The 23,723-nt window shown below is 41.9% G+C and overlaps 1 protein-coding gene across 1 annotated transcript in view; it reads right to left on the reverse strand.

Moving 5' to 3' along the window:
* slc12a2 (solute carrier family 12 member 2) overlaps window positions 1-23,723 on the reverse strand; it is a 92,867-nt gene that overhangs the window by 43,900 nt on the left and 25,244 nt on the right. The window contains exons 5-13 of the mRNA XM_085927027.1: window positions 20,285-20,424; window positions 19,469-19,579; window positions 19,227-19,335; window positions 18,846-18,970; window positions 9,625-9,709; window positions 9,340-9,494; window positions 9,145-9,252; window positions 8,696-8,819; window positions 7,110-7,211 (exon numbers count right to left, since the gene is read on the reverse strand). Of these exons, the coding sequence (XP_085783153.1) occupies window positions 7,110-7,211; window positions 8,696-8,819; window positions 9,145-9,252; window positions 9,340-9,494; window positions 9,625-9,709; window positions 18,846-18,970; window positions 19,227-19,335; window positions 19,469-19,579; window positions 20,285-20,424 (1,059 nt within the window). The remainder of the gene's footprint in view (window positions 1-7,109; window positions 7,212-8,695; window positions 8,820-9,144; window positions 9,253-9,339; window positions 9,495-9,624; window positions 9,710-18,845; window positions 18,971-19,226; window positions 19,336-19,468; window positions 19,580-20,284; window positions 20,425-23,723) is intronic.

Genomic DNA, 23,723 nt, shown 5'->3' on the forward strand with positions numbered 1-23,723 from the left:
AGTGCTCTGCCAAAATTTTCAGTACATTTTAGTACAACTAGTAAATTACAAGGTCGCATCGCTTACCAGCATTACGGCAACCGTTGTCAGGGGGTGTCACTGAATAGCTGTTGTATCCGTGAGGCCATTTTATGTCAAAATAGGCTGCTCTGTTAATGTTTCGAGTAAATTTACGGATCGATATGGAAGGGAAACATAGGTAAGCAGTACCAAGGTGTTAGATAAATTTTTAGTCAGTTCCGATCATTTTTTAAGCCCTCGTTTGAGAAACGCGATTGTTTACACTTTGCTGAGGCTCATGGGAGTCTGCGAGCTGAGGCTCATGGGAGTTTGCGGGTGGCTAATGCTATAGTGATAGCTGCTATACGCACGGGGCTATTTCATGTCAAAATAGGCTGCTCTGTTAATGTTTCGAGTACATTTACAGATTGATATGTAGGTAAGCAGTACCAAGGTGTTAGATCGAACTTTAGTCAGTTCTGATCATTTTTTAAGCCCTCCTTTGAGAAATGCGATTGTTTACACTTTGCTGAGGCTCATGGAAGTTTGCGGGTGGCTAATGCTATAGTGATAGCTGCTATAAGCACGAGGCTATTTCACGTCAAAATTGGCTGCTCTGTTAATGTTTTGAATAAATTTACGGATCGATATGGAAGGGAAACATAGGTAAGCAGTACCAATGTGTTAGATCTAGTCAGTTCTGATCATTTTATAGGATAGTTTGAGAAACGCGATTGTTTACAGAGGGCCCATTGGTTATTGGCTAGAGGATGCATATCGCAACTCTAGTCAACCGCAGTTTGTTGCAGTATAGCTTCTATTTTATGCGCCTTATAATCCGGTGCGCCTTATATATGGACACAGTTTTAAAATGGGCCGTTCATTGAAGGTGCGCCTTATAATCTGGTGCGCCTTTTGGTCTAGAAAATACGGTAAATTTATCAGTTTGAACATTAATGTATTCAATTGAATATGGGTTGAGAAGGATTTTCAAATCGTTGTATTTTGTTTTTATTTACATTTTACACAATTTCCCAACTTCAACCGAATCCGGTTTGTACTTGAACCTATCATCCTGCTGCAGATGTTTCCTTGCTTTTATACTGTTTTTATATTTAATTGTGTATGCTATTTTATCTCTGTACGGCGACCTAGAGTGCCTTGAAAGGCGCCTTACAAATAAAATTCATTATTATATCATTAAAGATTTGTTCTTTAACGATATCATGACAATAGCCTAACATTAGCTTACATGTAACGTGTTACTTTCTAAACCCACATGCTTGTAAAAGTAAAAACGTAACTTTGTGTTTTCTTGTTCCTTAATGTTCCTAGCGCCGCGACCTCCATAGCTTAAAATATCTTGACAGAGAATACACAAAACCTTCCACGGGACATCTACTTTACGGACGAACTGTATAATGACGCTGCTCTTGAGCCACGCCCATCTGAAGCAGTTCTTGATTCCGTTCGACTTGTCTATTTCCCAGCCACGATCCTCGTCTTTTTTCTCCAAAACTATCGCCATGCTGGCGAAAACGTTTGCTGAGTAGGCCCTTGATCTATCTAACTAAATAAATTGTCTCCAAGTGATGAAAACCCAATCGCAAATTCACATTGTGGCGGTGTAAAAACACTTAGTTCTCCGCGTAAGTAAACAAGTGGAAATGATGTGACGAAAGTAGTGCCAAAATGCTGCAGAAAATAAGGCGGATGTTGTCGCATCACTGCTGCCAGTGAGTTAGGTTTACAGAGGCAAGCCGATTTCCGTACTCACATCTTAAGTACCGTAATTTTCGGACTATAAGTCGCAGGTTTTTTCATAGTTTGGTTGGGGGGGCGATTCATACTCAGGAGCAACTTATGTGATTTTTTTTAACAAATTTTCAAAATTCAAAAATTCACGATGTAGAGAAACCGCGATAAACAAACCACAATGTAGCAAGGGATGACTGTCATTTGAACTTCAGTTTGAATGTTTGAAGGATTTAACGATTTGGAGTGACACAAGGTTTGAAAAACCTATTTATGTTAGAGTTATTTGATATATTTTATTTCGTGTAGCAACTTGTATATGTTTTTATCGTTACAGTTCAGTAGTTGTTCGCTCGTTGAACTCTTGTTTTGTTAAATAAAGAGCTGTTTACCATACCCACGTCTTTCCTGGTACTTTGTTAACGCAACAATATAGTTATATACTAGATCCGTGCGGTCCGCGTGCGGCCTTGTTGACATAAAGGACGAGGAATTTGATCGATGGATTTAATGATTAGGAGTGACACAGATGGTTTGATAATGTCGTTGTTATATGATAGTTATTTGAAATATACTTGATATATCGTAATATGGGTCTGTGGAATAATTAGAAATGCAATTTACAACGAGTCCGATGTCAGTGGCGCGGCGCATATGCGGCGCATACGCGGCATTGTTTATCTAAAGGACGATCGATGGATTTAATGAATTGGAGTGACACAGATGGTTTGATAAACGTATTATTTATGTAATACTTGTTTGAATAACTCTGAATGTTACGTCAGGCCCGTTCTCAGCTCCTTGTTTGTGTATATGTCACGTTAGCATACCATATCGTTTAGCCTGTTGTTGCTAGTTTACGTCTGTTCTTCGTGTTGGATTTTGACAAATAAATTTGCCCCAAAAGTGCGACTTATATGTTTTTTTTTCACTTTATTGTGCATTTTATGGCTGGTGCGACTTGTACTCCGGTGCGACTTATATATGTTTTTTTCCACTTTATTGTGCATTTTATGGCTGGTGTGATTTATACTCCGGAGCGATTTATAGTCCGAAAATTACGGTAATTTTGTCTTGAGATGTGCCTAAAGATGCCGTCGCGGCGGGCGGGGGAATGCTCGCGAGTCGCCTAGGCTAACGTTGCCCCCCATATATTTAGAAATAATTTTCTTAACGGATTTACACAATTCACGAAAATGATACGTTCGATGGAAAAAAAAACGAAAATCCGTGGATCGGCGGAAAATTCTCATCCCTGATATATATATATATATATATATATATATATATATATATATATATATATATATATATATATATATATTGCTCAAAAAAATTAAAGGAACAGTTTTTTATCAGGGTATGGCATGAATTCAATTACACTTTTCTGATATGGTTTTGGTCAGGCAAGTGGCAGAGAGGGTTGTTAATCACTTTCAGGGCCGCTGCACAGGGCTGTAGACTGTCCTCATCCCATCAGCAGGACCGATATCCGCTGCTTTGTGCAAGGAGGAACAGGTTGAGCACTGCCCGAGCCCTACAGAATGACCTTCAGCAGGCTACTGGTGTGAAAGTCTTTGCCCAAACAGTCAGAAACAGACTTCACGAGGGTGGCCTCAGGGCACGACGTCCTGTAGTGTGCCCTATGCTCACTACTCAGCACCGTGGAGCTCGATTGGCATTTGCCATAGAACACCAGAATTGGCAAGTCTACCACTGGCGCCCTGTGCTTCTCACAGATGAGAGCAGGTTTACCCTGAGCACCTGTGATAGACGTGAAAGGGTCTGGAGAAGCCAAGGAGAGTGCTATGCTGCCTGCAACATCATTCAGCATGACCGGTTCGGTGGTGGGTCAGTATTGGTCTGGGGAGGCATTTCCATGGAGGGACGAACAGACCTCTACAGGCTAGAGAACAGCATTCTGACTGCCATTAGGTATCGGGATGAAATTCTTGCACCCATGGTCAGACCCTACGCTGGTGCAGTAGGTCCAGGGTTCCTCCTAATCCACGACATTCCTGGCCTCATGTGGCAAGAGTATGCAGACAGTATCTGGAGGATGAAGGAATTGACACAATTGAATGACCCTCACGATCACCTGATCTAAACCCGATAGAACACCTTTGGGATATAATGTTTCGGTCTATCAGACGCCACCAGGTTGCTTGTTAGACTTTGCAGGAGGTCACTGATGCCCTTAAACAGATCTGGGAGGACATCCCACAAGACACCATCCACCACCACTCACTTTTTAGTTCTTTTATCACAAACAAGGTATTTTAGGTTGCATTACCTGACATGTTTCGGCATGAACTTCCGCCTTCATCAGAGTGTCACTGCTGTAGTTGTGACGCGTCTTTATCAGCTGATCGAAGAATGAAGTCGTGACTCACCTGTCAGATTTGACAGATGAGTCACGCCCTCTGCTGTCCCTTCACCTCTCCAAAATGCTGCTCCAGGTGGTAGAGAGCATGTAGGCTCCCTCGTCTCTGTTGATGGGCCTCGGGCCTCGTTTACGGATCTCAATGGCCTCCCTGATCTAACGCTGATGTTTTTTTTCTTTGGTGCGGATGATTCTGGCCTTTTCCCAGTCCATGATGTGGTTTTCTTTTTTACAGTGGTCGGTGATGGCTGACTTGTAGTGTTTTATTGCTCTTGTTTGTCTTATTGCGGTCTCCTTCTCACCGTCTCCCCGATGTATGATTTATTGCATGATTTGCATGGTATCTCGTATATGGAGTTGCATTTATTTTCCGGGTTGATTCTGTCTTTTGGGTGGACCAGTATCTGTGTGGTTTGATGGGTGTGTTTGTTATATTTTTTCATGGCCCTTTTGATGCGTTCCTTAATTCCTTTCACATACGGCAACGTTACCATACCGCTGGGTTCTTGTCTTTGTGGTTTCTTTTTTCTTTCCCCCTGTGTTGTGTGTTTTTTGTTCTTTACCTGTTCTGCACCTTTAGTTATTGCCCATTGTGGATACTGACATTTTTTTGAGTGCGTTTTGTATGTGCTTTTCTTCCTGTGTTCTGTCCTCCGGGTCCGTGATTATTGTTGTTTGTTCGTATAGTGTTCTGACTACTGACAGTTTATGTATAGTGGGATGTTCTGATGTCCAGAGGAGGTATTGGTCGGTGTGTGTGGGGTTTCTGTGTACTTTTATTTTTATGTCTCCGTTGTCTGTGTGGTGTATGTTGATGTCTAGAAAGGCTATGGATTGATCTGTTTCTTCTTCGTGAGTGAATTTTATGTTGCCAGTGGTGTCTATGGTGTTGAGGTGGTCTGTAAGGTGTTGTGTGTGTCCTGTTTTTGTTTTTTCCAGAATATCATCTACGTAGCGTCTCCATAGTGTGGGTTTGTATGTATCCGGGGCTGTTGAGAGTGCTTTTTGTTCTAAATCCTCCATAAATAAATTGCACATGAGATCCGTAAACGAGGCCCGAGGACCATCAACAGAGACGAGGGAGCCTACATGCTCTCTACCACCTGGAGCAGCATTTTGGAGAGGTGAAGGGACAGCAGAGGGCGTGACTCATCTGTCAAATCTGACAGATGAGTCATTCATCAATCAGCTGATAAAGACGCGTCACAATTACAGCAGTGACACTCTGATGAAGGCGGAAGTTCATGCCGAAACATGTCAGGTAATGCAACCTAAAATACCTTGTTTGTGATAAAAGAACCAAAAAGTGATTGACAAAGGAAACAAAATGAACTTAGTACAACTAAGACACCATCCGTCATCTCATTAGGAGCATGCCGCGACGTTGTTAAGCATGCATACAAGCATGTGGGGGCTACATAAGATATTGAAAAGAGTTTTGAATTGCAGAAATTGAATTTAAGCAAAATGGACCAGCCTGCCACATCATTTTTTCACTTTGATTTTTGGGGTGTCTATATACTGAGCCCTCTGTAGGCTGAAAACTTTTATTTCCATCAAAAGATGTGGCATCCTTTTGTTCCTGAGACAAACTGTCCATATCAGTATAGATATCCACATTTTTTTTTTCACCATTGAAATCTGATGTGTTTTCAAAGCTTTCCTTTAATTTTTTTGAGCAGTGTATATATATATATATATATATATATATATATATATATATATATATATATATATATATATATATATATATATATATATATATATATATTTTAGATGAGATTAATCTTATTTTAAATCTTATTTTTAAAAGAATGAGCTCAAATTAAGTTCGTTTTCTCGGAGGGCCGTTATGACTGAACCCATGTATGATTGCCTCATATTATCACATATAAACAAAGAATTGATGGATAACTACGATTGAAATCACAAGCCAGTATTTTTTTTCCCAACTGATTTTTACTTTATTTTAAAGGGGGGATTGGTAACAAAACAAATCTTACATTATCTAGTATCGCAGTGTTGTTAAAAGTCAAGACAATATGCAAGAAAATTGAAGTCAACACATAAAATGACTTCACAGGCCACACAAAATAATGTCGCGGGCTGGATATGGACCCAGGGCCTTGAGTTTGACACCTGTGATTTATGAATAAATGAACGTCATCATCATCATCTTTCCTGTTATAGTACATTTACACGCTTTATCACCACATCCGTGAAACCTACCTTTAGTGAATTCCATTTCAAAGTAAGTGCGTTTATGCTATTAAATTGTCACTATCTTACTCTTCACGAGTAAACACACTTGTTTTAAAATTTGTTGTTTATTTAAGTGTGTGCCTATACAAGTAACTGATAGTGTTTGGGTTACACACGCTTGATTTGTGTGCAGGCAGCGTGAGATTGATTCCCGCTCAGTGGTGGTGTGCATGTGAGTGCGATTCGTTGTTCGTCTCTATATATGCCCTGCGACTGGCTAGCGAACAGTTCAGTGTGGTCTGCCTATTGCCCAACGTCTGCTGGGACAGAGATCAGCACCTCCCGTGACCCTGAACAGGATAAGCGGTGTTGAAAATGGGTGGATGGATAGATGTGATGACAATGTATTTGAAAATGATATGCATGTCTCGTTCTCAACATTTTCTGCTCAAACTTGAGTTATCTGCAAATCTTCCTTCACCATAGCAATAAATGTTCTCTTTGCCTCCAACTACCATTTCCAACATTCATGTGCTAATATGCACTGTCCCTTCTTTGCACATCCCAAAATAATTTCCATCTTCTTTAGCTTGATCTGTAAACCTTCCAGTCAGTCGAGAAGTTATCAGTGCTCTCAATGCCTTTTAGAAGAAATACATTGATTTTCACACAAAGGAAATGTTCAAGAGATTTCTACCATAACAGCTTTGATACTGCATATTATAATAGATCACATTTAAAGTAGTTTACTTATCTTCCCATGACTTACCCGGGGAGTTAGCCAATGAGGCATGGAACACCGAAAAGTTGATCAATGCATAGGAGGCCAAGAAAAAATTAGAGATGATGGGGGCAATTACGTTCAGTTCAGCTGCAATGAAACCAAATACAGATGACCAGTTGTTCACATTCTTAAACACAGTATTGCAATGTTCACATTATGTTGCATCAATAAGACACTTGCTCTATGACTCTTTTATAACATAGCGAGAACCTATCGGTTACAAACTCCGTAAGTTCAATATGCAATGCTAAAAAGGTCTACCACTTCACTTCTCCATATTTCAGCCCAAAACACTACTCCACCATCTCCTATCAATGTTGTAGTCTTGCTATAACATGGTGACCATCTACTATATATGCAAGTGGAACTTTCATTAGTTAATGAAAATAATTACCGTATTTCCCGGACTAAAAGGCGCACCTAAAAACCTAAAATTTTCTCAAAAGCCGACCGTGTGCCTTATAGTCCGGTGCGCCTTATATATGGATCAATTGATGGATTTGTTGATCCATACTGGTTGTACACAGTGCTCTGCCAAAATGTTTCAGTACGTTTTAGTACGACTAGTAAATTACAAGGTCGCATCGGTTCCCAGCATTACGGCAACCGTCGTCAGGGGGCGTCACTGAATAGCTGTTGTACCCGTGAGGCTATTTCATTTCAAAATAGGCTGCTCCGTTAATGTTTCGAGTAAGTTTACGGATCGATATGGGAGGGAAACATAGGTAAGCAGTACGAATGTGTTAGATCGAACTTTAGTCAGTTCCGATCATTTTATAGTAGCTCGTTTGAGATACGCGATTGTTTACACTTTGCCGAGGCTCATGGGAGTCTGCGAGCTGAGGCTCATGGGAGTTTACGGGTGGCTAATGCTATAATGATAGCTGCTATACGCACGAGGCTATTTCATGTCAAAATAGGCTGCTCTGTTAATGTTTCGAGTAAATTTACAGATTGCTATGGAAGGGAAACACAGGTCAGCAGTACCAATGCGTTAGATCGAACTTTAGTCAGTCCTGATCATTTTATAGGAGATAGTTTGAGAAACGCGATTGTTTACAGAGGGCTCATTGGTTATTGGCTAGTGGATGCATACCGCAACCCGATTCAACCTGTTTGTTGCAGTATAGCTTCTATTTTATGCGCCTTATAATCCGGTGCGCCTTATATATGGACAAACTTTTAAAATGGGCCATTCATTGAAGGTGCACCTTATAATCCGATGCGCCTTTTAGCCCGGAAAATACGGTACCTATGAATTTCTGAGCCCGCTGTAGAAGGTGTAAATTTTAAGAATTCGACCTGCAGTAGAAATTTGCACAATACGGACCAATCGCAATAACTTTTATTGACGAGGTCATCATATCTTCCCAAGTGTGACAAATGGCTTCAAGCAAAGTGACCACAGAGCAGCAAGAGATGGGTTACAAGAACAATTCGGATTTGGTTCACATTTAATTCAATGTCAACGCAATAAACATTTTAAACATGTGGAAGCATAATACTTTAAGAAGACAAATTATTTTCCATTCCATCACCATCTAATCAAGCAGTGTAGCTAGCTACCTTACCAATTAGGATGAACACAAGAGCGATCACAAAGGTCAGGATGTAGCCTCGGAGAGGCTCATTGTTCTTGCCATAACCTTTCGCAAACATTCCAAGGCCTGGGTAAATGTTGTCTTTACATAAAGCCTGCAAAAAAAGAATCATATTGTTAATATGTTGAAGACATGTTTCTTACAAGCCTAATTGTAATTAAAATTGATTTATATATTTGTTTTGGGGGGCATCCACACTCTGGTTGTGTGGCCAAAAATGGACCTTGTGACCAATGTGTCTGTATTCATTTTCCTAAGCAACCATATGTCATGGGGGGGAGAAATGAGAGCGTGACATACCACCCCTGACGTACCGCCATTCATGGTTAAGGTGCCTTTGAGTAAGGTTCTCAAATCTACCAAGGTGTGAGGCACATGTTCAATTTGTGAAAGTCATATCTATTTTAAGATAGTCTCACCTGAAATACTTTGGGTGCACTGACCAACGATGCTAGTGCTGAGGACAGGGTGGCAGAGAAGATTCCTGCTGTAATGATAGGTCCAAAACCCGAAACCATGCTCATAACCTGTAAAGACAATGAAAACATGTTTGCTATTTACACCTAATAGAGTAAGCGTAAAAGACAGAGTAAAGATTTGAAATCTCATCATACCTGATAATCATTGTGTAGTCCATAGCGACAGCTATCTTTGTCTCTCTTACAAGCAGAAAAGTCATAGCCAAATTTGCAAGAAGCATCTGTGCAATTCATTAGGAACTGAGAGGTGACTGTGTCATTTCCACTGGCATCTCTGACAATACAAGAACCTAGGATGGCAAGTGTCAAATGCTCAAAAATGACTCACAAACAATGGGGTATTCTTGAGAAAAAAAGTATATAGAAATATATTTATTTAAATAACACGCTTAAAGATATACAAAGAACTAAGTACTCTACCTGTAGAAACAGCAACTCCCAGATAAACTATTCCAGTGATTAATATGGCAAGCATTGTTCCTCTGGGTATGGCCAGTTGTGGGTCCTGCAAGCATCCATGAAAATGAAATACATGAAAATTCTAATCACAAGGACAAAGAAAATATTAGCCATCTAACCATGCAGAAGGATGTCTGTCACTCCAAAATTGACATCATTTTAAAAGCAACTAAATGCCATTTGTGGTCAAATTGCACGTGAAGGCGAAGAAGTCGCATAAAACTCGGGGAATGCTATGGAATGATATCAAATGATACAATTGCCGGGAATGAGCTGAAAATGTTGAGAAAAACGGTAAGCAAGATCTTCATCTTCTTCCGATTATCCGGGGTCGGGTCGAGAGGGCAGCAGCTTTAGGAGGGACTCCCAGACTTCCCTCTCCCCAGCCAAGGTGTTCCCAGGCCAGCTGAGAGACATAGTCTCTCCAGCGCATCCTGGGTCGTCCATGGAGTCTCCTGCCGGTGGGACATACCCGAACACCTCCCCAGGAAGGCGTCCAGGAGGCATCCTGGTGAGATGGCCGAGCCACCTCATCTGGCTCCTCTCAACGTGGAGGAGCAGCGGCTCTACTTCGATTCTCTCCCGGATGACCGAGCTTCTCACCCTATCTCTAAGGAAGAGCTCAGACACCCTGCGGAGGAAAATCATTTCGGCCGCTTGTATCCGGGATGTTGTTCTTTTAGTCCCGACTTGTAGCTCGTGACCATAGGTGAGGGTAGGAGCGTAGATCCACCAGTAAAGTGAGAGCTTTGCCTTTTGGCTCAGCTCTCTTCACCACGATGGACCAGTACAGAGTCCGCATTACAGCCGACGCTGCACCGATCCGACTGTTGATCTCTCGCTCCATCGTGCCCTCACTCGTGAACAAGACCCCAAGATACTTGAAGTCCTCCACTTAGGGCAGGATCTCATCCCTAATCCGGAGAGGGCATTCCACCCTTTTCTGACTGAGGACCATGGACTCAGATGTGGAGGTGAAAAACGATAGGTGAGAAAAACGGTAAGTATCAAAAAATGCCAAGCGCGAAAAACAGTAAGCGCGAAAATGGTAAGCGCGAAAAACAATGACAGCAAAAAACAATAAAGGCAAAAAACAATAAGCGTGAAAAACGGAAAGCATGAAAAACAGTAATCGTGGAAAACGGTAAATGTTGAATGTGCCAATAAGAATGAATGGGGAAATTTTTCTGGAAATTTAACAATTTTGCGAAAACTCAATATTTGAAAAACTATACTATAAACTATAAAACTCAAACTATATGTGAAAGTTTGAATGAGATGAATCAGTTGAACTATCTGTAACAAGTTAAGCGTAAAAAATTTGGAAGGCTAAGTGAATATCATATGCAAGAAGAATGGTAAGCGAGAAAAAGATAAGCAAGAAAAATGGTAAACGTAAAAACAGAAGGCGAGGAAAATGGTAACCCAGAAAAACGGTTGGCGAGAAAAACGGTAAGCTAGAAAAATGGTAGGCGAGAAAAACAGTAAGCGAAAAACAATAGGCGAGAAAAACAGTCGGCAAGAAAGATGGTAAGGCGAAAAACGATAAGGGAGAAAAACGGTAGGAGAGAAAAGAGCCAGGATGAACATTTTACAGTTGGAACGGCTTACATCGATCAAGAATGTAGAAATTAGAAGGAAAAACTAAATTTGCATAATTTTGAAATTTCTAAATTTTGTATATTTGATAATTGATCATTTTGATGATGGCGGCTCGGTGGCGCACTGGGTAACACGTTCGCCTCACAGTTCGCCTTAGGAGGGTGCTGGTTCGAAGCCACCTCCGGCCCTCCCTATGTGGAGTTTGCATGTTCTCCCCGAGCCCGCATGGGTTTTCTCCGGGCGCTCCGGTTTCCTCAAAGCGGTTCAGAAAATGGATGGATAATTGAGATGTTTTGGAATGGGTATGCATAAGATGAACGGTTTAAAGATGGAACTGGTTGAATTTGTCAAGAAATGTAGAAATTAGAAGGGCAAAAATATTTTGTGAAATTTCGCAAAATTTTGCGGGAATTTTACAGTTGAAAATGTTACATTTTTTAAACAAGTAATGTTTCGGAATTGGTAGGCATAAGATGAACAGTTCAAAGGCGGAATGGGTTGAATCGGTCAAGAAATTAGAAGGGGAAAAACTGACATTTGCAAATTTTTCATGTGAAAAGGTGACATTTTTTAACTTGGCAATTTTGGCAATATTGGAAATCCTCCCCAATGTGATTTGAATGTGCCGAATGATGTGAATTTCAAACTGGAACGATGTACCGTATTGGCCCGAATGTAAGATGATGTTTTTTGCATTGAAATAAGACTAAAAAAGAGGGGGTCGTCTTACTTTGAACATTCAGGGTCTAGACATTTTGCCCATTTTCACTTGTGCGCAGCGGTAAATTAAAGGTTGCTGGTATCGACTGAGTAGGTTGCTGTGATTGTGTGCGTCTTTGACAAAAAGTGAGTATATACATTTCACTGTTACTACTGTCCACTGTTGTACGGTTTGTCCAATCGCGGTTTGCTTTGTGTGCGAGCCGTTTAGATTGACAGCTCCGGCACGCTCCTTTAAGTTTGCGTCGCATCGTATGAGGAGCCGTTACGCAGCGGCATGGTGACTAACGGTCGCCAGCAAATGTATTTTGTTATCTCGATTGATGACTTATGTTTGGTGTGTTGCCGAGAGCATTTTATTTATGGTTATTTATTATTATTTAAATCAAGTAAAGCAATCAAAACTGAACCACGTCTTCCCTCCTGTGTTCTGACCGACACCCGGAGGCGAAAAGAGCATTACCATTCGAACCAAGCCCCTATACAGTCCTCAGGTTCCCCAACAATAGCGGTAGCAGTTTGCATTTTCTTGCAATGTTTTTCCTTATTCAGATTTGTTTCAAGACTACAGTTACAGTTAGACTTCACTTTGATGGTTAATGCAGTTATTGCAATTTTGTTGTTTTATCACAGCAGATTGGTTTATTTACATTTCAAAAACCAGAAGCCATTCATTTACAAATGTGATTGCACTTTAGTTTACATATTTAAATGTTCAGATTTTAAAGTCAAAGTCAGCTTTACTGTCAATCACTTCACACGCCGAGACAAACAAAGAGATTGAAATTGTGTTACCCACTATCCCACGGTGACAAGACATAACAAAACATCCAAGAAAACCAACACAAAAAGTAAAATCAAGAAGGCACATACAATGAATAAACAAGAGCGACAAATATGAATAAATAAACAAATAAGAGGAGCAAAAACGGAGCTAGTGTGCATACAGCAGACAGTCAGAATGTAGTCAGAATATAGCGCGAGAGTAGTGCAAGGCAGCCAACGCGGCCCAAAAGGTCAGGACGTTATGCAGCCAAGGGCGGAGGGGGGAGAGAGTTCAGGATCCTAATAGCCTGGAGTATGAAGCTGTTGGTGAGTCTGGTGGTGTGGGAGCGCAGGCTCCTGTACTTCTTCCCAGAGGGCACCAGATCAAATAAAGTGTGTGTTGGGAAAAATGTTCTACATTATCATTAGATTACATGGGTTTAATGCAAAATGTTTGCCGTATGGCAGTTTGACCTTGTGTCCAGGGAGCTTCCAACCGTTATAGAATGTTAAGCAAAAACATCTGGGTTTGCTCTTCCATGAGTTGGGATGTACATGTCTGGAGCCATGAGTTGTGATGTATATGTCTGGAGCCATGAGTCGTGATATATATGTCTACAGTCATGAGTCGTTAAGCAAGAACGTCCTGGGTTTGAATAATGACACCGTTGAGCGGTCTATACTGCTCTCCTTAAGTAATAACATCTGGGTTTTCTGTCTCATGTGTTAAACTGACTGCTGTGAACAAATGAGAAGCTATACATTTGTGTAAACCCTACCCATTGTATTTACTCAATAAAAGGTGGCCAGCCTGAAGAAGGGCACAGTTTTTGAGCAACACTTGTTGTTGTTTGAATGCTGTCCTTTTGCAAAAGCTTAGTAGCCATTGAGGACAACTCTCTGCCTCTGTGAAATTCTTTGTGAATGTTGAAGACCCAACATTTTTGGGGGCTCGTCCGGGATCCCAAGAAATCTGCTCGCCGATCTGAGGAGTGTTGAAGATGCCGAATCCGTGCACGGCAGGGGTCAACAGGACACCTGAAGGAAAGACCTGTGGAGCGACGTTTATCCACCAGGCCGGCGAAGTACAGTTCAGCACCTCTCGGCGGCAGCGATTGACGGGATCATCGGAGAAGTGTTTCACAGACCGGGTGAGTCTCCTCTTTGGCTGCGTTTGGGGTTTAGTCCCCGGAAAAAGGGTACCCGGGTAAAGGCGGCGGAGTCCTTGTATGAATTCCAAGTAAAGGAATTAGGTCTGCAGATGTGACTTGTAGACGGAAACGCACCTAGTTGTGTTAGTAAATTCCGCGGTGTGACTCCAGAGAAGAGGGTCCACGGAAAGGACGGCGGAGTCCTTGTTTGAATTCCAAGTAAAGGAATTCAGTCTGCAGATGTGACTTGTAGATGTAAAGACAACTCGTTGTGTTAGAAAAATTCCGCAGCGTGAATGTGTGTGTGAATGGTAAGACATATCTTTCGAGATTGTGTTGCATGTGACATTTCTGTGGGGGCACAGGCAAGACATCAGGAAACTGGTTGAAGCAGGAGTTGCCACAGGAAGTCATTAGTCCCACTAAAACAAACCTTCCAGCTGTAGAAATCCTTAAGATTTGACAGCTTGAACTAAATTGATTAAAATGAAAATGTATCAGGAAATGAGAAATATATCTTAAATAAGTTACCAAACTTGAGACGAGTGTCATTAAAAGTGATGAGGATGCAAGTATGATTGTCAGACAAAGGCGCACTGTTAAGGCGTGGCTCAAGCAGAGGAGCCTGAGGGAAAAGCTTCTTCTGCTCCTATGAAAAACATGCATCTAAACTTAAAAGACCTGAAATCTCCCCCATATAATAGCAAAAGATGTCATGGTCAGTTAAAAAGACCTATACAAACAAGTATAACAAATAATGTAATGCTGAGGCAGAGAGGGTTCCGTTCTGCCCTACCATCAATTCATCTGGCGAATGTCCGTTCCCTGGCGAACAAGACGGACAAACTGCTGCTCCTCACTTCAAGGAACACTGACTTCAGTAGATCCGCCGAGTTGTGCTTTGTTGAAACGTGGCTTGACGGACGCACCCTCCACCACGCCGTGGAGCTAGCTGGGTTTCGGCTAACGCGTGCAGACCGCAGCGTTGAGCTCACCGGAAAATCAAATGGAGGTGGTCTATATTTCTATATTAATGAACGTTGGTGTACGGATGTCACGGTGTTGAAAGAGTCTTGCAGCCCTCTCCTAGAAACACTTTTCATGAACTGCCGGCCGTTCTATTCACCACGGGAGTTCTCCTCGATCGTCATGGCGGCTGTTTACATTCCACCACACGCACGAGCGAATGAAGCGACGCAGATGCTGTCTGACCAGGTGACAGACATGGGGAAACTTCTACCAAATTCACTAATCATTGTTCTGGGTGATCTTAACAAGGCAAACCTCGCACACAAACTCCCCAAATACAGACAGCACATATCCCACCAGAGGGGCATAGACACTTGACCACTGCTACACCATAATAAAGGATGCATACCACTCTGTGGCTCGTGCAGCTTTAGGACTCTCGGACCACTGTCTAGTTCATCTGATCCCGGCCTACAGGCAGAAATTAAAAACTTCTAAGCCTGTGGTGAAAACTGTGAGGAAGTGAACAGTGGAGTCAAAGCAGGACCTCCAAGCCTGCTTTGACTGCACCAATTTATGAAGCTGCTACTTCAGACCTGCATGAACTTACTGACAATGTCACATCATACATCAGTTTTTGAGAGGATCTGTGTGTGCAGACTAAGACCTTCTGCACGTACAACAACGACAAACCTTGGTTTACATCGAACCTAAGGAGGCTGCGTAAAGCCAAGAAGGAGGCCTACAGGAGTGTCGACCGGGACCTGTTAAAGCAGACCAAAACCACACTGAACCAAGAGGTCAAGAAAGCCAAGAGGTGTTACGGGGAGAGACTGGAGAGACACCTCTCTGCCAATCCTGATCCCTCAAAAGTGTGGAAAGGTCTTCAGAGCATCACAGGCTTCAAGAAACCATCCGCCCGTCCTGTGGAGAGCCTAAGGATTGCAAACCAGCAAAACAGGTTCTACTGCAGGTTTGTTCGGTCCTCCCACACAACAGGACCTCCTGCAGCACAATCAACATACTCACCTCCCCCCAATACCGCTCTGTCTACAGCTCCATCACCAATGTCACCTACAGTCTCTTGCAGAGGCCGCACTCCAGGTCCGCGAGGAGGAAGTGCGCCAGATGTTCCGGAGACAAACGATCAGGAAGGCACCGGGCCCAGACGGCGTGTCACCTTCCTGCTTGAAAGTCTGTGCTGAACAGCTGGCACCCACCTTTGCACGGATTTTCAACCGTTCCCTGGAGCTGTGTGAGGTGCCCTTGTGCTTCAAGAGCTCCACCATCGTACCGGTGGCCAAGAAGCCCGCCATCACAGGTTTAAATGACTATAGACCTGTCGCCCTGACATATGTGGTCATGAAATCTTTCGAGAGATTAGTGTTGAACCACCTGAAGGATGTCATGGGCCCCCTGCTTTACCCCCTCCAGTTTGCCTACCGGGCAAACAGGTCGGTGGACGATGCGGTCAACATGGGACTGCACTACATCCTGCACCACCTGGACACCCCAGGAACGCACACCAGGATCTTGTTTGTGGACTTCAGCTTGGCGTTCAACACCATCGCTCCTGACATCCTTCAACAAAAGCTCACCCAACTCGGGGTACCTGCCTCCACCTGTCAGTGGATCGCCAGCTTCCTGACCAACAGGCGTGAGGCTGGGGAACATCACATCCGACACTCGGACCACCAATACTGGCGCCCCTCAAGGGTGCGTCCTCTCCCCACTGCTCTTCTCTCTCTACACCAACGACTGCTCCTCAAGTGACTCTCCCGTGAAGCTCCTGAAGTATGCAGACGACACCACTCTCATCGGACTGATCCTGGACGGTGATGAGACTGCGTACAAACAGGAGGTGGAGCGGCCGGTCCACTGGTGCAGCCAAAACCACCTGGAGCTGAACCCACTCAAGACCATGGAGATGACTGGATTTCAGGCGAGACCCTTAACCACTTACACCCCTCACTATCCGCAGTAATACTATTCTCTCCACAGACACCTTCAAGTTCCTGGGAACCACAATCTCTCAGGACCTGAAATGGACCAAGCACATCCACTCTGTCCGGAAGAAGGCACAGCAGAGGCTGTACTTTCTGAGACACCTCAAGAAGTTCAACCTGCCGCGGGAGCTGCTGAAGACCTTCTATACTGCCATCATCCAGTCTGTCCTCTGCACCTCCATCACTGTCTGGTTTGGATCGGCCTCCAAACAAGACAAGCACAGACTGCAACGGACAATCAGGACTGCAGAAAAGATCATTAGAATCAACCTCCCATCTATCCAGGACCTGTATCTGTCCCGGATCAGGAAGCGTGCAAGCAACATCTCAACAGACCCTTCTCACCCAGGTCGCAGTCTGTTCGAACTACTCCCCTCCGGACGGCGTTATAAAGCTCTGTACGCCAAAACCAGCAGACACAGAGAGAGCTTCTTCCTTCAGGCTGTCGCTCTGATGAACTCACGCCACCCTCAGAATCTCCGAGTCATTGTTGTGCAATAACATCCTGCTCTTCACACCTTTTTTGAATTGTCTACATTGTTTGTACTAGGTGTCCTCTCTGCATCCATTGCAGCCTGGTCATCCTGGAAGAGGGATACTCCCATCTGTGGTCTCTTCTCAAGGTTTCTCATTTCCCCTCGTTGGAGTTTTGAGTTTTTTCCTTACCCTCCTGGGAGTTTAAGATCAGGGTATGTTTGAGAATGTTTGTCATTTTTCACACGTCCTGAGTGTTGTTAGTCACCTAAATGTTGAACAGATTCCTTGTTTGGCACACTCAAACATGGCGAATAAAAATTATTGTATCTTGAATCTTTTAATCATTTGTTTCAGAGGTACTCTAATTATTTTCTGTAAAAAAAATAAATTAGGTGTTCAAAAAGTCTTTTTCAAACCCGAGTCAAAAAGTCTTTTTCAAACCCGAGTCAAAAAGTCTTTTTTCAAACTTGAGTCTTGAAAAAGAGGGGATCGTCTTACAATCAGGGTTGTCTTATATTTGGGCCAATACGGTAAATGTGAAATGTTGAATGTGCCGTTAAGAATGAATAGGGAAAATTTTGCCAGAAATTTACCAATTTCACAAAAAGGTTTGGGATGAAAGAAACTTGAGTCTTGAAAAAGAGGGGGTCGTCTTACAATCGGGGTTGTCTTATTCGGGCCAATACGGTAAATGTGAAATGTTGAATGTGCCGTTAAGAATGAATGGGGAAAATTTTGCCAGAAATGTATCAGTTTTACGAAAAGGTTTGGAATGAAAGAAATGCCAAACCAATCACAGGACTTTACGTAACACGTAGACTACATACCTCCGCCGCCATTGATAAATAAATACTATCGTTTATGGAAAGGAAACAGTATTAGGACCCTCTAAAATGGCATAGACAAAGAGACATGCTTACAAGGCACAATTAGAGCTTTTTGGAAAGCCAGGACAACGACGAGACAATGACAAGAGGGAACTTGGCATGTTTAATGGTGAACTTGCCAAACTGTTTAATTTGGATACAGAACATGAGGATTTGGACGGATTTGCGTATGAATATCGATTAACAATAATGTGAGTACAGTAGACAGTACATGGTTCAACATGTAGTGTCATTGTCTTGCTCCCATGACGTTTTTTCTTTTGTTTACCTTAAGTCATGGCATGCATGCGCCCTATAATGCGGTGCGCCCTATGTGTGGATTAAATACAAAATAGACCCCGGAATTGAGTCTGCGCTTTTTAACCCGAAGCGCCTTATTGGGCGAAAAACACGGTAAGTGTGAAAGCCTAATTAAAAGCAAATTCACTGTTTTGCTATTGTTCCCCTTTTTTTGTATATCATATGATTTAGCATACAGGCACCCAATAATGCAGTGTGCTGTATGTGTGGGCCCCCGTTATTGAGTCTGTGCCTTTTAATCCGAAGTGCCTTATGATGCAAAAAATACAGTACTCATTTACAAAATGAAAAAACTGTTAACTTACTGCAAGGTCTCCAGAAATGTTGGCGCCAGCTAAAATACCAGTAGCTGCAGGGAAAAAGATTGCAAAAACAGAAAAGAACGTTTCTTTCCTGAAGTCAGGACCCATGTTTTCCCACATGATAGAACCTAAGAAAACACAAACAAGACTGTTGTTACCAAAGCCTAAAATTGTATGTGCTCAGTTAGACACATAATTAGCATGTCCATCACAGAATCATGAATCAGCAGTGGGGTCCAGGAACAAGTGGACAATTAACCCCTCATATCAAAGTGGATTGACAAAAGGGATAATACCGACCTTATAAAAAACTCAATCTCTGTACGTAGACTATATTTCACCATTTGTCTGTCAGTAATTTCATACAAAACTAAAATGCCATACCATCATAGCCAAAGAAGCCGAGAGATTTCTTTGACTGAACCGTAATAAAAGTTCCAATGAAGTAGTTGATGATTGCAGTGATGAGTACAAACAGCAAGAAGATCTGGGCCTAAAAGGAGGAAAATAAACAATTACATTTATTTTAATAAAGTATTTTTTGTTAAAATGTAAACCATATCTCTTAAGAGTCTACAGAGTTATTGTAGGCTTTCGAAGTATTAAACATTGTACAAGACTCATACCTTTGCCTCCCATTCCATTCCTGCAACGGATATGCCCAGGAGAAGGATAACAGTAATGGTACCTATAATTCTGATATCATTGATTTCATCCGTCATGAGGGCATCCACACCCTAAAAGATGAGAATAATTAAAATGTATGTATTTGTTCCTTCATTTATTTATTGTTTTCCTTTCCATATCTGCATATCTGAGTCACTTGCGGGCAACCCATTTGAAAATCCATTAATTTCACTGATACTGGCGAACTATTAGCAGTTGGTATCATTCAAACAGTAATGTAAAATTGAATATGGATTTCTAACATTTTGCTTCGCTCTGGTGCTGCATGGATACAGTGTGGGTATGTGATCGCCAGGTTCCGTTTCATTTGTCTGCTCATTCATTTTTCTTTCAATTTAAATAATGACATTGTCGATTCAATTCAACTTTTCTTGTGCTGGTAAATTTTATAGTACCAAAAGTGTAGTCATCACCCAATTCAATTGAGTTATGTGAGCCATTACTGGACCTCAACTTGGATTTAGGAAAACTAAGCAACTTGCCTAGTTTCATACAAAGTACTGCAAGTTTTGACTAAACACTAGTCAAGACAGTCATTCACAGAACATTAGATAGTGTTTACAGATACATTATATGAGATCTTCTGAGTATCCATCGATGTAGGATATTTACGGATGCAATGAATTACTTGTGCATTAATAGGTTAAAACTGTAATTTGTCCGTCTTTTATGTTTTCAGAAGTGATAGAAATGTTTTCCTGTTTGTTTCTCTCTCATCAACCTTGAAAAAAAAAATCAACAGAAAATGGGCTTACAGCAAGCAGTTCCACAACTGTCTCAGCAAATCCCACCACATACATGGCCACAGCCACAGCATTGGCAAAGGCAAAAATTAGACCAATAGAACCTCCAAATTCTGGGCCCAGACTCCTTGAAATCAAGTAGTATGCTCCGCCTAGAAATGTAAGAAACAAATCAAAAAATCAGACATGGTCATAGTCAATGCTTAAGAAAGGGAAATGGGACCGAATTCGAGGGATCTGGGGTGAATAACCCCCCTCGCAGACACTGCCATGACAATTGAGGGCACCTTCCTGCAGCTCTTCATTTTGAATATAGACATCTACTTTTTCTTTGGATTGTTTTATATTGTGTGTTCAATGTTGCCCACTCTGCACCCATTGCAGTTTCATCATCCTGGAAGGGGGATCCTCCCATCTTTGGTTCCTTCTCAAGGTTTCAAATTTTTCCCAAGTTGGGGTTTGGTGAGCTTTTTCTTGCCCTCTTGGAAGTTAAGATCAAGGGATGTTGATAATAACTGTCAACTTTGCCCGTGTGAAGCCCTTTGAGACTTGTCTGTGATGAAGGGCCTTCACCACTTTCACCCCTCACTATGCGCAGTAACACCATACTCTCCTCAGACACCTTCAAGTTCCTGGGTACCACAATCTCACGGGACCTGAAATGGACCGGCCACATAGACTGACTGGAAGAAGGCCCAGCAGAGGCTGTACTTCCTGAGACTGCTCAAGAAGTTCAACCTGCCGCGGGAGCTGCTGAAGACCTTCTACACTGCCATCATCCAGTCTGTCCTTTGCACCTCCATCACTGTCTGGTTTGGATCGGCCTCCAAACAAGACAAGCACAGACTACAACGGACAATCAGGACTGCAGAAAAGATCATTGGAATCAACCTCCCATCTATCCAAGACTTGTACCTGTCCAGGACGAGGAAACGCGCAAGCAACATCTCTACAGACCCTTCTCACCCAAGTTACAGTCTGTTTGAACTACTCCCCTCCAGACGGCTTTATAGAGCTCTGTCCGCCAAAACCAGCAGACACAGCTTCTTCCCCCAGGCTGTTGCTCTGATGAACTCACACCACTCTTAGAGTCTCAGTGTCATTGCTGTGCAATAACATCATGCTCTCCACACCTTTTGGATTGTCTACACTGTTTGCACTGTGTCTTCTCTGCATCCATTGCAGCCGGGTCATCCTGGAAGTAAGACCCTCCCATCTGTGTTCTCTTCTCAAGGTTTCTCACTTCCCCTAGTCAGAGATTTGAGTTTTTCCTTGCCCTCATGGGAGTTTAAGATCAGGGGATGGCTGAGAATATTGTCATTGTCATTTGTCATTTTCACATGTCCTGAGTGTTGTTAGTCACCTAAATGTTGAACAGAGACTGTGATGTAACGAAGTAAAATTCCTTGTTTGGGACGCTCAAACATGGCGAATAAACTCTTCTTGAATCTTGAATATAAATAAACTTGACCTATTTGCATATACATATACAGTCAAACCTCGGTTTTCGACCACAATCTGTTCCAGAAGGTGGTTCGAGAAGTGATTCTGAATCTTTTTTTTCCATTAAAAATAATGGAACATTTTATGATCCGTTCCAAGACAAAAAAAAACGCCTTTTTTAAGCATTTTTTCAGTTGCACATTTTTGTCCAATCGCGCAACTACAGCGCACCGCCGAACACGCAACCGTAGCGTGCCGCCAACCGCGCAACTGCACCGCGCTGGTCGCATTATTGTGACAGAGCGGTCGCTAAAATTTAGAAAATATTTTTAAAGTCCTGATGTACTTTACAAAATTTAAATGAACCTCAATGCGCAGGGAGCTTAGTCCGATCGCACAACCGCAGCGCGCCGGGCGCTTACTGTCGCATTGCTTTAAGAGCGTGTTTGTGTTTTAGAGTGGCGGTTGGCGACGCACTACGGTTGCGCGTTTGGCGGTGCGCTGCAGTTGCGTGATCGTACAAAATTGCGTAAATGAAAAAATGCTTAGAAAAGGCGGTTTTTTTTGTTGCTTTGAACAGAGTGAATTTTTATCCATTATTTGGAATTCGAACAATTCACTTCTCGAACAGCCTTCTGGAACGGATTGTGGTCGAAAACCGAGGCTCCACTGTATTTGAATAACTGTTAATATACTGCGTCAGGCACGTTCTCAGTTCCTCATTTGTGTTCATGCAACGTTAGCACACCATATTGTTCCTCTTGTTGCCTATTCATGTCTGTTCCTGGTGTTGGAGGATAGACATATATATATATATATGTATATATATATATATATATATATATATATATATATATATATATATATATATATATATATATATATATATATATATATATATATTCCGCGATAAACGCACCACGATGTGGAAAGGGATTACTGTCATTTGAACTGCAAGTGACGTCACCCGTGCCGCGCGGCGGATGTTTACATAAAGGACAAAGGATTCGATCACGGGATGACGAAGATGACGAAGGGCCCCACGTTTGAAGGGTTTAATGATTTGGAGTGACACAAGGTTTGAAAAAGGTATTTATAAGAGTTATTTGATATATTTTATTTTGTGTAGCAACTTGTATATGTTTTTATCGTTACAGTTCAGTAGTTGTTGGCTTGTTGAACTCTTGTTTTGTTAAATAAGGAGTCGTTTACCAAACCCACGTCTTTCCTGGTACTTTGTTAACGCTGCAATATAGTTATATACTAGATCTCCGCAGCGCACGCGCGGCGTTGTTGACATAAAGAACGAGGAATTTGATCGATGGATTTAATTATTTGGAGTGACACAGATGGTTTGATAATATTGTTGTAATATGATAGTTATTTGAAATATACTTTATATATCGTTATATGGGTCTGTGGAATAATTAGAAATGCAACTTACAACGGGTCCGACGTCAGCATATGCGGCGCATACGCAGCATTGTTTACATAAAGCACGATCGATGGATTTAATGAATTGGAGTGACACAGATGGTTTGATAAACGTGTTATTTATGTCGTGTTTGTTACTTGAATAACTCTGAATGTTACGTCAGGCCCGTTCTCAGCTCGTTTGAGTATATGTCACGTTAGCATACCGTATTGTTTAGCCTGTTGTTGCTGGTTCATGTCTGTTTTTGGTGTAGGATTTTGACAAAGAAATTTGCCCCAAAAGTGCGACTCATACTCCGGTGCGACTTATATATGTTATTATATATATACATATATATATATATATATATTTTTTTTTATTATATATATATATATATATATATATATATATATATATATATATATATATATATATATATATATATATATATATATATATATATATATGTGCCTTGTGCACTGGCCGCCATTAAACAACCCAAGATCTTGCAAATAAAGAACCAACTCTATACGCCACATCTTTGTTGTCCTAGCTCAACATCGGACATCCCGTACAACACGCAACAAATGGTGA

This window comes from Syngnathus leptorhynchus, chromosome 12 (assembly GCF_054491065.1).
Source record: "Syngnathus leptorhynchus isolate UIUO chromosome 12, UIUO_Slep, whole genome shotgun sequence".
NCBI lineage: Eukaryota > Metazoa > Chordata > Actinopteri > Syngnathiformes > Syngnathidae > Syngnathus > Syngnathus leptorhynchus.